This window comes from Lytechinus variegatus, chromosome 2, assembly GCF_018143015.1.
Source record: "Lytechinus variegatus isolate NC3 chromosome 2, Lvar_3.0, whole genome shotgun sequence".
NCBI lineage: Eukaryota > Metazoa > Echinodermata > Echinoidea > Temnopleuroida > Toxopneustidae > Lytechinus > Lytechinus variegatus.
The window spans coordinates 62,481,313-62,498,843 of record NC_054741.1 but is presented as its reverse complement, the minus strand read 5'-3'; the positions used below and the strand labels follow the sequence as shown (position 1 = coordinate 62,498,843).

Genomic DNA, 17,531 nt, shown 5'->3' with positions numbered 1-17,531 from the left:
AACCTGCAGAAAAAAGTGTACTCTTTAACTTGATAGAAACTATGAAAAACCAGGTGCGGATCCAGGAGGGGGCCGAACTCCTACGGGAGTTACCACAAACAGAAACAGAAACAGAAAGGAAACAAGAAAAAGGTGGGGAAAGAATTGGAAAATAGACTTTATACAAAAATTTTCGCTCGCGCTTTGGGCTCTTATTGTCTGTGTAATGAATCCCATTCAAGGGGATTAAATGGCACTTATATATCCAGTTTTGAAATCAATTTGCACACAATATTATAGCTCGCACATCACGCTTTCATTATTTTGTTTGATTTACACAAATTGTTTTTATATATCAAAATTTTCATCCTCTTTGAAAATTCTTACCAAAATTTGTCAAAATGCTCCTTTATCATGTCAGTATATCAAAATATTAAGCTCGTGCTTCGCGCTCGCAATTAATTGTTTGAGACACACAGCTTGTTCTTTATTTAAATTAAAAAAAACGCGCTTAGACTATCCAGTTTTCAGGTCGGAATAGCAAAAATTTTGAGCTCGCATTATTTGATTGGTGATACTTGTATCCTCTTTATTAATTACCCCCCCCCCAAAAAAAACAGTTCTAATTGAGTCCCTTTTCACGTTACTATAATAAAAAATTTGGCTCGCGCTTCGCGCTTGCATTGTTTAGTTGGACTCTTTCATGATAATAAAATATCCTCAGAATCTTCAGGTCTAAGGACAAAAATGTCAAAGAATTTGAGCTCGCGCTTCGCGCTCACATTATATATTAAGACCACATGAGATACATTATCTTGTTTATAACAATAAAAACAAACACATACTTAAAACTTCAGTCTAAGTTAGTTAGGACTCCCCCCCCTTAAAAACCAACAAAAAATCAGATTATAGCGGCCAATCGAGAAAATTTTTAGCATTTTTCGCCCCCGCCCCCCCCCCCCCCCCCTATTGTCAGTATTGACGAAAGTTGGATCCACCCTGCAATCTCATAATTAATACCCCGAACCAAAAACCCAAACTTTTCGAGCAGTAAAAGGAGCTACAATGGCAATGACAATGATTTTATTCACCCAAAATTGGGGACATGACACTATTCGTAGAAAAATAATTCTCGACATCTTTTCATAACACGGGAGTGCCCGGTACGTGGCGCGCGATATAATGGAGCGCGCGATCTCAGTTTAACTTCCGGTTTCTCAGCTGCTGCTAAATCGCTGGAACTTTATTCCCGGAATCGTTTCAAACATGAGAGGAAAACAACGAAGTCCAGGAGAAATATGTGCCGATTGTGGGATGACAGGTAAGGCTGCTGTGACATGATATCAGTTCGTTAAGAAATTTTGCACATTTTAGAGGAGAAATATGGTGTTATGTTTTTGAGAAGTTGATGCGTTTTGAGAAGTCGATGCCAGCCGTTGCCTTCCCATCACGAACCACACGCTGTCCGCTGCCGGCTGCCTCCTCCCGATCCCGTAAATTCTGGCGAATCGCGCCAGGCCTGCGCCTGTGGCTGTGTGCTAGTGCTACTGCTATAGACCACAAGCTTCAGTCTCTGTATTTTGGTTGTTCCACTGAACTACGTTGGCTCCACTCACCATACATAGACTGAAGAGGTTGGGGGTCCGTGGCTACAGACAATGTATAGTGAACTAGCGTTTTATAGATCGCGATTTAAAACTGTTTTTTTAGCTAAATTTACAGTTTAATGATAGGGCCTATATTATCAGGGAAATACAAATAATTTAAGTAATTGCATACCTTGGACCGGAGTTATCGAAAAAAATCCACTGGATGATTGAGAAATCTGTCATGTAATACATTTTCTCCTGACCTGACGGTTTTTCTTGCAAGTTGCCATCTTGAATGACGTCATTATCGGTAATGTCTCGATATATCGCGATTAATATAACTATTATCTTTTGTCTTCGTGAGTGTGTCATATCGTATTATTGCCTTGTAGGTGTGCTGGTGGAATGCAATATCGATATCACATTCGTATATTGTTGACGCCCTCCACAACGAACAATTGTCCATAGACTGTGTACAACGGATAGATCGTCTCCGCACAGCGATTCGAAGACCGCTGATTGGTCAATCGCGCAGATCACGTCATGACCACGTGGTCCCAAAAATAATTCCTTCGGACTGCGTGCGGAAGTATCGATAGCGATAACGATATCCGGTCACGTTGTGTACGCCGTAAATAGTTTTGGTTCGTGATCGGATCGCTCCGGTATCGATCGAAAATTATCGAAACTCTGCAATTTCATGCATATTCAGGCGACGCTCCGAAACCCGGAAGCCAATTGACTTTGTGCACGTTGCGATAGACTCTACAAATTCCAACGAACACGATGGCATATAGACGCTAATTCGTAAGATTTTGACGGAAAAGCAAGAAGTAATCGAAATTTGCTTACCTGTGCAGTATCGGTGAGAAAATAGATCCTCCGAGAATACCTTTCATAATTCATATAAAATACGGGAAAGTGAAATTCTAGGTCGATTTTGGTACGAGGTGATAGAGAATTGCACACTTGTTTTGGTGGAATTCTGTGTGGGGAAATAAAAGGCTCGCACTGCGCATGCTTACTATATTTTCATTCATAAATTGGTTCTCGGCAGGGGCTGGATGACGTCATGTAATAAGCAAAACTGTACACGACCGCTACATTCACGCTCCGCTATCCGTTGTACACAATTTTTCGTTGTGCCCTCTCCGTTCGTTTGTAAGTATTTCATAGTTTGACTGCCTTAATTTGGATCGATTTAGCTGTGCTTTTCCCAACTAAACATTGGTAAAGTATAATTTTCATGCATTTTCATCTATATCGTTTAAAGTATTTTAAAATTGAATAATTAAATATTTTTAATTTGTAGTTTACATATCCTTAGATTGTAACCTTGATGTGTTATATAACCCCAAACTTTGGACTCTGGTCGGACAAAAGTGCTGGTGTTATAACAAATGGGAGCCCACACGGACACTTTACCGTCGGTGAATGGGGATTAAAGTAAAATGTCAGAAATTGTTGAATAAATCCCCAGAAACGACGGTTATTCCTGTCTACTACTGATTGTGCTAGTCGCTCCCACTCACACGAATTGCGAGGTTAGTATGCTACAGAGATGCCAAGTTCAAAAAAATGTTATGCGTGAGATTTTCATGACTCGGTGTCTCTGCGCGCGCGCGCGGCCAGTACCGGTACTTACACTCGTACGTTGCCAAAAGGCGCGTGCGCAACGCGCGCGCATGAGATATGGGCTTCATCATGATATCGATCCATACTACAAAACCATGCGATGCACGCACGCCATTCATCGTATCACGTACTAGCTGTGCGCTGACTGCACTCTCGTTTCGTCTCGCGTGCTGGGCTAGATGCGAAGGCGGTCGGCCAGTCGTATAATCTAGCGAATAATGCTACTTTTTCTCTATTTTTTCTGTTGGGTCCCAATGCGTGAGAAAAATGGGTGCCATGCGTGAGATCGTGAGACGGACCCTGAATGCGTGAGTCTCACGCACAATGCGTGAGACTTGGTAGCTCTGATGCTATAGCCTATAGTATACGCCAATAGTACGGTTACAAATAACAAAGCCTTTACCAACCTCGCACTATGAACGTGTTTACGTAATGTCAATGGATTTTTGAGTTGTCGGGTAACATTTCTTCTTAATAATAATGGGAATAATGTTAGCCAAAATTTGTTCCGCTACTCACCTAGACAGGAACAACTGCGTGTCGTTTCTGGGGATTTATTCAACAATTTCTGACATTTTACTTTCATCCCCATTTACCGATGGTAGAGTGTTAGTGTGAGCTCGCATGTGTTATCACGCCCTCCCTTTTGTCAATTGACTGTCCAGATTTCGATGTGCTTTTTGTAGTCATCGAATTTACACTCTAAAGATTTATCAACTACGATTTCTAATCAATGAAAAAATGTCAAAGATATTAATAAAAGGTATGAAAATGGTACTTTACCAATGTTTTCTTGCGACTTGGACGCTGGAATCACTCCCAAAATAGCAGTCAAAATTACAAACGAATGGAGAGTGCATCAACAATTTACGAATGTGATATCGATATTGCTTTCGCAGTTACTACCTTAATTTTGATATGTCATTAAAAAGGGAAGTTCAAATTCTCATATCTTGTGAATAAAATGTGCCATATTTTTGTAAACTAGTGGTTTTTGTCTCACCTGCGAAGCAGAGTGAGACTATAGGCGCCGCTTTTCCGACGGCGGCGGCGGCGTCAACATCAAATCTTAACCTGAGGTTAAGTTTTTGAAATGACATCATAACTTAGAAAGTATATGGACCTAGTTAATAAAACTTGGCCATAAGGTTAATCAAGTATTACTGAACATCCTATTAGAGTTTCATGTCACATGACCAAGGTCAAAGGTCATTTAGGGTCAATGAACTTAGACCATGTTGGAGGGATCAACATCGAAATCTTAACCTGAGGTTAAGTTTTTGAAATGTCATCATAACTTAGAAAATATATGGACCTAGTTCATGAAACTTGGACATAAGGTTAATCAAGTATCACTGAACATCCTGCTTGAGTTTCACGTCACATGACCAAGGTCAAAGGTCATTTAGGGTCAATGAACTTTGGCCGAATTGCGGATATCTGTTGAATTCCCATCATAACTTTGAAAGTTTATGGATCTGATTCATGAAACTTGGACATAATAGTAATCAAGCATCACTGAACATTTTGTGCAAGTTTCAGGTCTCATGATTGAGGTCAAAGGTCATTTAGGGTCAATGAACTTGGCCGAATTGGGGATATCTGTTGAATTACCATCATAACTTTGAAAGTTTATTGGTCTAGTTCATTAAACTTGAATATTATAGTAATCAAGTATCTCTGAACATCCTGTGCACGTTTCAGGTCACATGACCAAGGTCAAAGGTCAATGAACTTTGGCCGAACTGGGTGTATCTGTTGAATTACCATCATAACTTTGAAAGTTTATGGATCTGTTTAATGAAACTTGTGGGCAATTCCACAGGTTGGTGGACATGAGCTTAAAAATTCAAATTCAATATTTTCTTGAATTTTTTAATACTTTAAGTCCTTCATACATGATAGTTTCAGGAACAAGAAATAAAAAGTTCATTTTCATATGTATACTTTGGAAAAAAAATGGTCAAAAGTTGTGTCTTCCATTGTGTACCAAAATACAAGAAAAATAGTGAAAAATGAAATATACCTTATTACCATTTTGTTGTTGCAACAACATACCACTTTATATATTTCTGAAGTTTAGAAGAGTCAAATTACTTAAAATACACAACAGCTTTTCAAGTAAATTTGTAGTACTCATTCAAAAATAAATATTGCAACCTGTTCAGGTGATGTAACGTGAGTAACCGAAAAAACTGACTTTGTTTTCTGAGAGAAAAATTCTTCACAGTTAATTGGTGGGATTTTAAATTCTCTTCCTTCAAACAATCTTTGACACAGTGATGACTATCAAAATCATTAAAAAGTACAATTTTTTTATAAAATTGATGAAGAAAAACTGTAACGTGAGTAACTTTGTAACGTGAGTAACCATCATGTAATGTGAGTAACCAGTAAAAATGATTCAGTTCGGTAACATTTTCTGTGGGATGTCAAGTTTTAAGTCTCATGGTTAGTTGTGAAGTTATTTTTGATTAATTAAAAGCAAAATGAGGGTACATCTCTTTGATGCGACTCTTTGTTCATCAAAATATCAGTGGTCATACAATCACACAAAAAAATGAATATTAGTAAAAGTATTCACAATGCGAGAGTGCATTAGTAAGACTTGGTTTTGATTAACCAAACTTTAAAGAGTGTTTGAACAACACATTGAATGCCCTTACCTGTAACCCTATCTAGGCCGGGGTATTTTGGGAGTTCATTTGGCCTGGGGGTGGGGGGAGGGGGGGGCTCCCAGGCCCCCCTTGAGATCTCGGCCATTGGCCGCACGATCACGCCGAAAATTTGTCTGCAGGTTGTCTTGGACATAATCTACAATACTATACAGTAATTTATTTCATGCAAATTGGTATTAAGCGATTATGCTAATTTATGCATAATTAGTAAGCAAAATCATACTTTTCCCTCCTACTCCCTAATAAAGCTCCAATTGTTCCAATTTTTGGTATAAAATCTCTTTTAGATGTTCCTAGCAATGAATTTTACACACATTATTTAATTTTTAATGACATGTGTGTTGTTAACCATACATGGACAAAATGTAACGTGAGTAACCGTAACGTGAGTAACCATATTATCTGCACCCCAAGTAAAAACCATGTGTTCTTTATTTTTTTGATTATATACAAAGTTTGTCTCCCTAATATACTTCTTTGAAATAGATATAATCAACTTTCATAAAAGCCTTGTATGAGGAGACTTTTCACTTATGTTGACTTTTCATTTTATGCATGTCCAAATCATGTAACGTGAGTAACCGACACATTCCAAAGATTTGCCAGGAGCATAATAGAATTTCCCAAGTTTTTTTTTTATACGAAGGATAGTCAGACTGTGTACTTTGTTGTGATAAGGAGATGTTTAGTTCCTATCAATAATAATGGAGTTACAGCTCCAAGTATGAGTCAAGGTGTCTCCAAATGTAACGTGAGTAACCGTGGAATAGCCCTTGTACATAAGAGTAATCAAGTATCACTGAACATCCTGTGCGAGTTTCAGGTCACATGATCAAGGTCACAGGTCATGTAAGGTCAATGAACTTTGGCCATGTTGGGGTTTTTTGTTGAATAACCATCATATCTCTGTAAGTTTATTGGTCTAGTTCATAAAAAGTGGACATAAGAGTAACCATGTATCACTGAACATCTTGTGCGAGTTAGAGTAGTATTCAAAGTCAGCACTGCTGCTATATTGAACTGCGTGATGCAGGTGAGATGGCCAGAGGCATTCCACTTTTTGCAGAATTGATAATGGCAATCCAATTGAAATACTCATTTTTCACCTTTCCCTTAATAGGCTAAGCGGCTTAGGATCAAGTGTCAGAATTTATTTCAAAATACCCTTCCCCACTACTCCAGAAAGCCCTATGCAAAACTGCACGCTACATATCTGCACTCTGTGCGTGGTCATGTATGTGTTGTGACAAATTATACTACAGCACTCAAGGGTTCTTTACATGCCGCCGTGCACAGAAAAATCAAGCCATAGAAGTTGTGTGTTGTGGACACCAGAAGTGGGGTCGCAGCATGCGTGACCCACTAGTTAGAAATCCATTGCCAAATGCGCTTCATGGTGCGAGGTTAGTATACATGTACAATACTATCCTTGCAATATGTGTGAGTGATACTACAGAGCTTATTGGGAGTATTGGGCCGAAATCTCATTCGAAATTCATTTGATTATTACTAAAAAAACGATTGATGGATTACTATGAAATTCGGCAGATTTCTATTATGTACTATTTTCATCAAGATCTGAAAAAAATCAGACAGTTTAATGAAGTACCTAGTTGATGCGATAGAAAAACTTGCGCTCTCCCTATTAAAAAACGTTCTTTTTATAGTATCTTTGGCGGACATTCTTTGCTGACAATAATACTTTTTGGAAAACATTCAAAGCGATGACAAATTAAAAAAAAAAAAAAAAATTCTAAGTACCTTGAACGAAGCCCGCGGAACTACCGTTCGTTTGTCAATCAAACGTTCCACGTTCTTTACAGTAAAAAGATTGGACACTTTGCGTAACGCTTTGCATCGATTTACGTGTAAATAGTCTTTCTGTCTAGTCTTTACTAGTCTTTAGTGTTTTTGATGTGAAGATAAATTACGCACCCTCTTTTAATAGCTAATCAGACAAAAGAAATTGAAAATAGAAGAAAGCTCCATATTTTGTCAACAAGAAGAAAAATCAGCGCGTTAATGACGCTATTTGAGTGATGTTCATGATATTAGGCAGAAATCGACTTCACATCGTTCGGTAAGTTTCGTAGGACTTGATTTTATATAACCTCTTCTTGAATTCAGGAAGGGCCATGCAATTTTGCATGCATCGTGCCTTCAATTTTCCTGTACGGCGGCACGTAATGCACCCATGGGTGAGTCGCTCCCGGCTCCCTTCATTTCATAACTGAACTTTATAGCGTATCGCAGCAAGGAATACTCCCACACTCCACAGCTGCACCCAGGCTTAGCCAGGAGGCTCCTAAAGAGTAAAGATCATCCACTAATGTGTGTACTCTCCACGGAGCCTACCTCAGGTGATGGTTCGTATATAGGCTCCAATCAACTACCACTACTCTCCGCTCCATCTATCCGAACCATTGGGTACAAATACTCCTTTTTACTCGCTCTCAAAAATCAGTGACAAATTGTGGCACTCTATGTTAACAAAGGTCATTGAAAGGTCAATGAACTGTGGCCGTGTTGGGAATATGTGTTGAATTGGCATTATAATTAAAGTTTATGGATCTAGCTCATGAAACATCAACATAAAGGTAATCAAGTGTGAATGATTGTTTTGCACATGACTTAGGTCACATGATCATGGTCTAAGATAATTTTGGTCAATGGACATAACATTTTATTCTCATATTACTGCTTTCTTCTGTGAATAATCATTCATTAGCTTTTTCAAAGGCAGCACTGCTGCTATATCAAATTGCTTAATACAGGTAAGACTGCCAGAGGTGTTCCACTTGTTCAAAAAAATATGTCAAAAAGTTATTCAGGATTTTTACACTTTTCATTTCCATCCTGATAATTATGAAAATCCATGATGTCTCCTAAGTCTGTAAAAATTTAGTCTTCAAAATGCATAGAATAGAAAATGGCCCAAGATCATAAGAAACTTCGCAAAATTTCCACTTTTTGGAAGTTTATTCATGATGTGGTATAATATGTTTTGTTTTCGAAGTAAACAAATGTCTTGAACAACTGTATCCTCGATCAATGAAATGAAATTTTGTCTAAACTTTGAAAACTTTAACTGTGTTACCATGACTACTTGGGGAAAACCTTATTTTTTTCTTCTCAAATTTTATTTATAGAGTAATTTCAATGGTATAAAACTTAACCCTTCTTTCTACTATTGGGATTAAATTTCATTTAAAAATTACCTCTCTAATTTTCTCTTTTCATATATTCTGGTTTCTTGTAGCGTCATACTTTTTTGTCTCACCTGCGAAGCAAAGTGAGACTATAGGCGCCGCTTTTCCGACGGCGGCGGCGGCGGCGTCAACATCAAATCTTAACCTGAGGTTAAGTTTTTGAAATGACATCATAACTTAGAAAGTATATGGACCTAGTTCATGAAACTTGGCCATAAGGTTAATCAAGTATTACTGAACATCCTATTAGAGTTTCATGTCACATGACCAAGGTCAAAGGTCATTTAGGGTCAATGAACTTAGACCATGTTGGAGGAATCAACATCGAAATCTTAACCTGTGGTTAAGTTTTTGAAATGTCATAACTTAGAAAATATATGGACCTAGTTCATGAAACTTGGACATAAGGTTAATCAAGTATCACTGAACATCCTGCATGAGTTTCACGTCACATGACCAAGGTCAAAGGTCATTTAGGGTCAATGAACTTTGGCCGAATTGGGGATATCTGTTGAATTCCCATCATAACTTTGAAAGTTTATGGATCTGATTCATGAAACTTGGACATAATAGTAATCAAGCATCACTGAAAATTTTGTGCAAGTTTCAGGTCTCATGATTAAGGTCAAAGGTCAATGAACTTTGGCCGAATCGGGGGTATCTGTTGAATTACCATCATAACTTTGGAAGTTTATTGGGCTAGTTCATTAAACTTGGACATTAGAGTAATCAAGTATCACTGAACATCCTGTGCACGTTTCAGGTCACATGACCAAGGTCAAAGGTCAATGAACTTTGGCCGAATTGGGTGTATCTGTTGAATTACCATCATAACTTTGAAAGTTTATGGATCTGATTCATGAAACTTGTACATAAGAGTAATCAAGTATCACTGAATATCCTGTTTGAGTTTCAGGTCACATGATCATGGTCAAAGGTCATGTAAGGTCAATGAACTTTGGCCATGTTGGGTTTTTTTGGTGAATAACCATCATATCTCTGTAAGTTTATTGGTCTAGTTCATAAAAAGTGGACATAAGAGTAACCATGTATCACTGAACATCTTGTGCGAGTTAGAGTAGTATTCAAAGTCAGCACTGCTGCTATATTGAACCGCGTGATGCAGGTGAGACGGCCAGAGGCATTCCACTTGTTATTAGTCAGTGTTTTAGTCATAGGCAAGGCTCGACATTAGCGGTGGCCCGGGGCCACCAAAAATTCATCTCGGGCAACCATTATTGAAAAAATGTTAAGTTTTGGTGGCCCGAATCGGGCAACCAATAATTTTCAAAGTAGCGCAATTTTTCTCCCGATTTTGCATGTATTTATCAACTTTCTACAGTTCAAATTGCAAGCCAATTCGTCATGCGCCTTTTTTGTTAATCTACACACAAATACACACACACAAAGATTGCATAATCATGACAGTATGTAGGCCTACCTACATAGTATTATTCAGCCGGCCGTGCGTGAAACCACTGCAGCTAGCTAGCTGTGACGTGCGCGAGCAGACCATTCAGACTCAGGGAGCTGCGATACGAAATGTTACTGCTAAGAAATCTTCCCCAGAACTTTGAAAATCTTCGTCAAAGTCACATTTTACACCAATGAAATGCCCTTCTACAGTCCATATTACTGAAACCTGATTATCTGCAAGCATTAAAAGGAGGAATTATGACCTCTCTTTTGACTCAAAAAGACCGATTTCCAAATGCATTAATACACATAAAACACATAGGTGAGTACATCACAGTCCCATATGTGCATTTGTATGTATGTTGATATTTGGTTTATTTCGAAGCTGTGTCTCTTCTAGCCAAAAATAAATAGGCAGCTTCTTTCTTTCTTGTTTACAAATGACTTCTTAAACCACTCTTAAGGAAGTAAATACTTTGGGAAGGCATTTCATTGATATGAAATGTGAATTTTTCCATCATTTTGTCAAATATAGGGAAGGAATTTTCTCACTGTTTTTTCCAGATAATTTTTGCCGTTTTCTCATTTTTTTTCTTTCATTTTTTTTACAGTAAACCATTTATACCCCTTCCCATTGAATATTCCTGATTAAAGAACTTGTTTCTACTGAATAATAATAATGATTTTCCCCATTTTTTGATAATTTTGTCTTATTCATTTTTCTTACATTTTCTTTTGTTTTTTTCTCAAATGTTTTTTTCTGTTCTTTGTTTTTTCTTTCTTCATTTTTTCTTTTGTTTTATTTCACTTATTCATTTTTTACAATTTTTTATTTCTTTTTTCAGTATACTATTCTAAAAATGATTTTTGTTTATTTCCCCCTTTTACACATTGTTCTAATTCTCCAGCATATTTTTCTGTGATTTTCTCCTGCTATAATATGCTGGAAAAGAGAAAATAACTGGATTTGGGGCCTGCATAATCTAGGTTTTATGATCAAAAAGGAAGAAAGGAAAAATCATTGTTTTGTAAATCTATCTGAGTTTGCTATATGCCCTATTTATTTACTTTACCATTATGAGTGTGTGTCGATACGGAGATTAAAAGTCCACACAACCTTGGGAACAATACAATTCTTTTATTCTCTTTCAATCATTTTATATGTACAATGATTGAACAATTTATATATTACCACAAAATAAGCAAAGTAAAATAACAGCAAGCATGATTTACATACAAGATGTACAAAGAATAGTGGTACGTGTTAGTGACTGCAGAATTCAATTTGTTTTATTCATTTTTAATTAATGTTTTTCTTTATATTTTTCGGGCCACCAAACTTTACTAATGGGCCACCAAAAAAAATTATATGAAGGTTTTGGTGGCCCGAACGGGCCACCACCAAAAAAAGTTAATGTGGAGCCTTGTCATAGGTAATATTTGAGTGTAAAAAAGTCTGAAAAGGTGCATTTTATCCTTGAGCAACAATGGCAGAACATATTGATTCGCGCTATGCATGTACAGTATGTTTGCAGGGGTACTGAGCTGCAGTCAGCAGAGAGTACCAGGCACCATAGAGATCCATCAACATGGGGATAATTTTTTTTACACATATTCTTGGGTTTGGGTCTCGGATGCTAAGACAATGTTAGGAGTAAGACCGACCATTGCATGAGTGATGAGTCTATCCGAAATCAATCATCTATAAATTGGAATCTAAATCTCTGAAACGCGAGAATGCTAACCACTAAAAGGATGATTGCATCATTTAGTGCTTGCACTGACTTACTACTTTCCATGATCGATGGGGAAAAGGGGGAAAATGTCTGAAATCCATAAATCTAGAACAGAAATTTATTCACATGTGTCAAGCCACAATGCAGAAGCTGCTACTACATGTACATGTATGCATCTTTAATTTCAATCAGGGTGCTAAATAAGCACTTGGCCAATTGCCCGGGCAAGTAAAAGTAAGAGTCGGGCAAGTGTTTTGCAGTAAAGACCAAAACTACTTGCCCGAATTGGGCAAGCGAAATTCTCACAGTAGAATGACGGTGACCTTTGTCATACAATGTACATGTATGATATTGACCCTACTTTATACATGTAGGGACAGTGATTTTCCGTTTCAAAAAATTGCATTTTCCGTTTCAGAAAATCTCAAATTCCGTTTCAGCACGTCAGAAAACGGAAATTCCGTTTCCCCATAGACTTTGTACACACGGAAAAGTGACAATTCCGTTTCCACATTGAATAGCAAAATTACACGTACACTCGCACTAGTCCAACTTTGTATCTGCTACTGTACCAACAACACAATAGAATCCGTTCTAATCGGATCTATGCGGGTGTAAATAATATTTTTACAAAGACATTTAGCATGCATACATCCTCACCTCTCACATCATTAGCATTATTTCACGGTGAAATGATTTTTCATCGATAATTTGGAGGGTTTTTTGACATCGTTATCATCAGTCAACGGCTTTTGCCGATCCGCCATCTTGGATTCGTGCTGTTACATCTTCAAACGTAGAGGGCAGCAACACACGACCGTTCATAGTTGGAACGATCTTTGGTACAGTGCAGTGAAGCCCAACCCAGCCGGCAGGCCGTGTATGTACGGGCGTGGGGTACTGTACAATCGAGTGTGCTGATGTCGGGTGCGGTCATGATTTGTGAATTGTCATGATTGTAGCGAAGTGAGATCGTGTTTTCTGGGTTTTTTTGGCCATTTAATATTATCATTTTGTTGTGATTTTGGAGTAATTTCTGTTGCTATTCTGTGTATTTTGAGGGAAAATGCGTTTTCCGTGATTTTCCGTTTGAAATGCCACTTTCCGTTTCAAAAAGCATTTTCCGTGAATTCCGTCCGTTTTCCGCGATCGCGGAAAATCACTGTCCCTAATTTTGGTCATGGCAGGGAAGATAAAATCACTTTGGAAAAAGAAATGCAATAACAAGGTACATGTAGATCAGTTCAAGTCAAAAGAGAGAAAAGGGTCAGTGGTTTATAAAACTGCAAAAGTTTCTTTTAATGTAAAACTGTTTTTTCAAAGATTTTTCCTGGCAAGTGAAATAGATTTATGGGCAAGTATATGTCAACTAAAAATGTAGCACCCTGCCAATGTTTCATTGTTTTTATCTTTGCCTGGTGGAAGGGAATCCCAATCTTGTATTGGGTCATGCGTCATGAGGTCGCCCCCTTTTGCGTTACATGGTGATTTTTGCTTTCGCGACGCACTTTCAACTTTAAAAACATTTATCTGACAAAGTATACACCCTATGATAGCAAAAGTATACATTTTCTGAAAGGAAATTGCACAAGAAATCCAAATCTGCACTCAAAAATAGCATTAGGTGTAAGGCAACAGTTTTACATGGACTTGAATAGGGAAATTCTGATATTTTTTTTAATCTCATGGTTTTTGTCATAAAATTTTGTGTAGTACCCCTATGACAAAAATAATGCTATATTATGACAGAACACATTCAGACCTTTCTAACAATATATAATTGTGTAGGGTTCATGTTCAATTAATGATCTGAAAATTGACCCCGACTTTAGCCCCCCAAAATCATGCGTTTCAGGAATCATATACTATATATCAGGTGTTATAATGCTTGCAATGCCAACATTTGTTGGGTTTTCTTTGACTTGTACATCAGAATTTATAAGTTAAATAACATTTTAAAATGAATTGAAGGTACATGTAGGTACATAAACAATTCAAAGGAAAAGTAACAATTGAAATGTAAGTTACACAATTTGCTTAATACCGAGGCTCTTATTACAATGATCTGCCAAGTGATGATGACATGCAAGAGACAATGTCTATAGGTTCAGGAGTAAAGACTGAAACAAGTTTGCAGATGCTGTATGTACAAACATACATAAATTTATATGACTACTGCAGCTTCATGAAAGAAGTTTCTAAAGTGCAATTGCACGCAATATATCCACATAAGGTGGTTTCAAACCGCCTCGATCACAAGAATCCCCGTTAAATTACGAAAACTTTTTAAGGCTAAAAAATACCCGTTAATTATTCCTGCATTCACACCGCCCCGAAGGCCGAAACACATCCTTCGGGATAAGTTCCCGAAGTTACGAGCATGCGCAGTGTGGTCTGATAAGCAGGCAAGGCGGGAGATTCAAAATCACTAGCCCAGCAGCCACCCACGCCGCCGCGCCCAACGACACGCTGGGATAAAAGTTCCCGTAATTTGCTTTCACATCGCCAAAATACCTGCGACCTTGGAAAAATCCCCACGAAAGTTCTCGTAATTTCGCCAAGTACCTACTATTTAGCGGGTATTTTCTTTCGGGGAAATTACGCGTAGTTTGCTTTCACATTACCAAAATACCTGGTATTTTCTGATCGGGGTAAATTTCCCGATCAGAGAATACCTGGAACTGGCGAACTTCGAGGCGGTCTGAAACCGCCTATAGTCTGTGTTTGATAGTTTAAAGCAATGGCGGGTTTTGATGAGTTCAAAGCCAAAATATAGTATGCAGTCCTTTGGTATGATAGCATTTGAGGTAGGTTATGTCCATTTGACCATTTCACACAGACACTTATTGTTTAATGTCAGTGTGTGTATTTAGTGAAATATGTATACATGAATGTGTAATAAGACATCAGTGAAGTTGTACAAACTTGGTGCTTTTAAGAAAATAATGCTAAACTTTCTAAAATTCATAACACATTTTTTGGATGTTTGAACTTGAAGGTCATTGACCTTTGTCAGTTAATAATTTGGATGATTTGCCTTAATACTGAGCAGTATTTTCATCCCCTCAGAATTGTAGGAAGTGTTTTTTTTTAATTGATGCAAGTTTAGTGCTAACAATAACTGTCATTCAAATATGTGTCAATCTGGAAAAAATGTCAAAATTAAGACATTGCAAATTTATCAGATTTTTATGTTTCAACCTAATCACACAGGTCTATGACATGGAAAAACATACTTTTCAATCATTAGACAGTAAAGTAGAGTATGTTAGCTTCAATTTGATACCAAGTTTGTAGGTTTAGGCCAAGTTTTGACAAAAATATTGATGCTTTCCCAAAAATGGCACCAAAAATTGTGTTTTCCCATTGACTTTGTACAAGCGGCGCTGCTTCCGGGAGCGCCGCTTCCGGCACCACCCCTCATCACCTCTGGTGTCCTGACTTTTGAGAGCTATAACTCAAGATCTATAAAATCTACAGCAATGAAACTTTCCAGGCTATTGCATTATTAATTCAGCTTTAAAATGATACTAAATTTGTTGGAATAGCCTCTATGGTTTTGAAAATAATTAAGAATTACTATAGCATGAAGCGAAAATGTGTAACAGCACCACCCTTTTTGGGGGGCGAGCTCATAGATTCCGTGGCATGACCACTGTCCTCCGATACATATATGGAATATTTGTAACAATGTTTGTAAAAGCCCTACGTGTAATTACAGTGTATGTTAATGCATACAGTATAGTTGCCTTGTAGATGAAGTGAGTGTTTTGTAAGCTGTCTGATCCATATTAGATTGGATGGATCTCTTTGAATACGAATATGAGGCGATTCTCGGTTCTTCTGTTTTGTAGAGATTTCCATCCCAGTTTGCATTGTACACTGTTATTCAGTGTGAATATGTTTATGAAGTGGATGCTTTGTCACTCAAGCTTCTATGCAATGTAATTGGTGATAAATGATAGTGAAACCTTGAACTTGAAAAAGAATTTTGATCATATATAAACTTCCCCCTTGGAAAATACTGTAGGGATGTACAGTATTGCTCGGAATAAAGTTGACACCCTCCCGAGGGGTCACGCACCTACCGCGAGACAGGCGTGAACCAAAAAATTACCGCCAGCCGATTTCACGTGTGAAATTCCCGCGGTAATTCCCGCAGGCCGCTGGCTGAAGAGAGGCCCAATTATCACGTCAAACACGAGATTTTAGTCAGATCTGATCACCATACTTTTTGGTAAAAACACGACGCAATCTCAAGCAATCCCGTCAGTTTACTGACGGATGTTCTATTGTCACTTGGTCTATTTATCAGATGGGCTAACAACATTATGGCTAAACCCACTTCGTTCAATTCTCTTTTAATCTACCATCCAGTCATTTGCACTTCAAGATATCAACCCGATAGACAGTGGGTTGAAAGACTGCCTCAAGCGCGCGCATCAGAAAAATTCCCGCTAAAAATCCATGTGCCCAGTTCCTGACCGAGTGACCCAGTTTAGTGACATCTTTGGCTTAAAGGACGAGTAGATTCTCTTTTCACTGTTTATTTATGAAGCTAGCTAAAGGTTTATTTTTCAGTTTATATGTTATCAATGACGTCTTCCGTTTAAAAGGAGAAGTAGATAATCATTTTCTTTTATTTTTATCTCCTGTTCTTCAATCCTGTAATTTTAATCAGGTACGTATTTCATTCAAAGAACAAATATTTTCATCTTTCTATTCATCATTCAAAGAAGAAGATTCGCTTCCCATCATAGGCGGCGGAAGCCAACAAAAATAGGAGGGGTCCACCTGAAATTTTGTGATGGACACAGGTAAAAAATTTGACAAGAAAAAAAAAAAGGGTTATCAACTAAAATTTTAGAGGGGAACCATCCCCCCACCTCAAATTTAGGGGGGATCTGTCCCTCCCCCCCCTGCTTCCGCTGCCTATGCTTCTCATCATTTTCTGTTCATTGTTTTTTATTTTTAATCAGTAATACATCGTTTATTTAAAGGACGAGTAGATTTGCTAACCATCATTTTCTGTTTATCAATTCTGTGTTTTTTGTTTTTAATTTCATCACTTACATCTTTTATTGCTTTTTCATGACTTTCTCCTATGCAAATTTGTTGCTCTACAAAATGTCAATTTGAAATACCCCTATTCTTCCATTCTACCATTCTTCTTCCAAGTACAGTACACTGTAAATATACAGTATATGTACTGTACCTCAATTGAATTTGTCCAAAATAATACAACCCATGAGCAACAGACGTGCTTTAATTGCTTTCCAGATGCGTCAT

At 37.7% G+C, this 17,531-nt stretch overlaps 1 protein-coding gene across 1 annotated transcript in view; it reads left to right on the top strand.

Moving 5' to 3' along the window:
- The first annotated feature begins 1,188 nt into the window (after window positions 1–1,188).
- The window catches only part of LOC121406905 (ARF GTPase-activating protein GIT2-like), a 65,620-nt gene continuing 49,277 nt past the window's right edge, over window positions 1,189–17,531 (top strand). Inside the window, exon 1 of the mRNA XM_041597778.1 lies at window positions 1,189–1,300. Within this exon, the coding sequence (XP_041453712.1) occupies window positions 1,246–1,300 (55 nt within the window). The 5' untranslated portion in view covers window positions 1,189–1,245. The remainder of the gene's footprint in view (window positions 1,301–17,531) is intronic.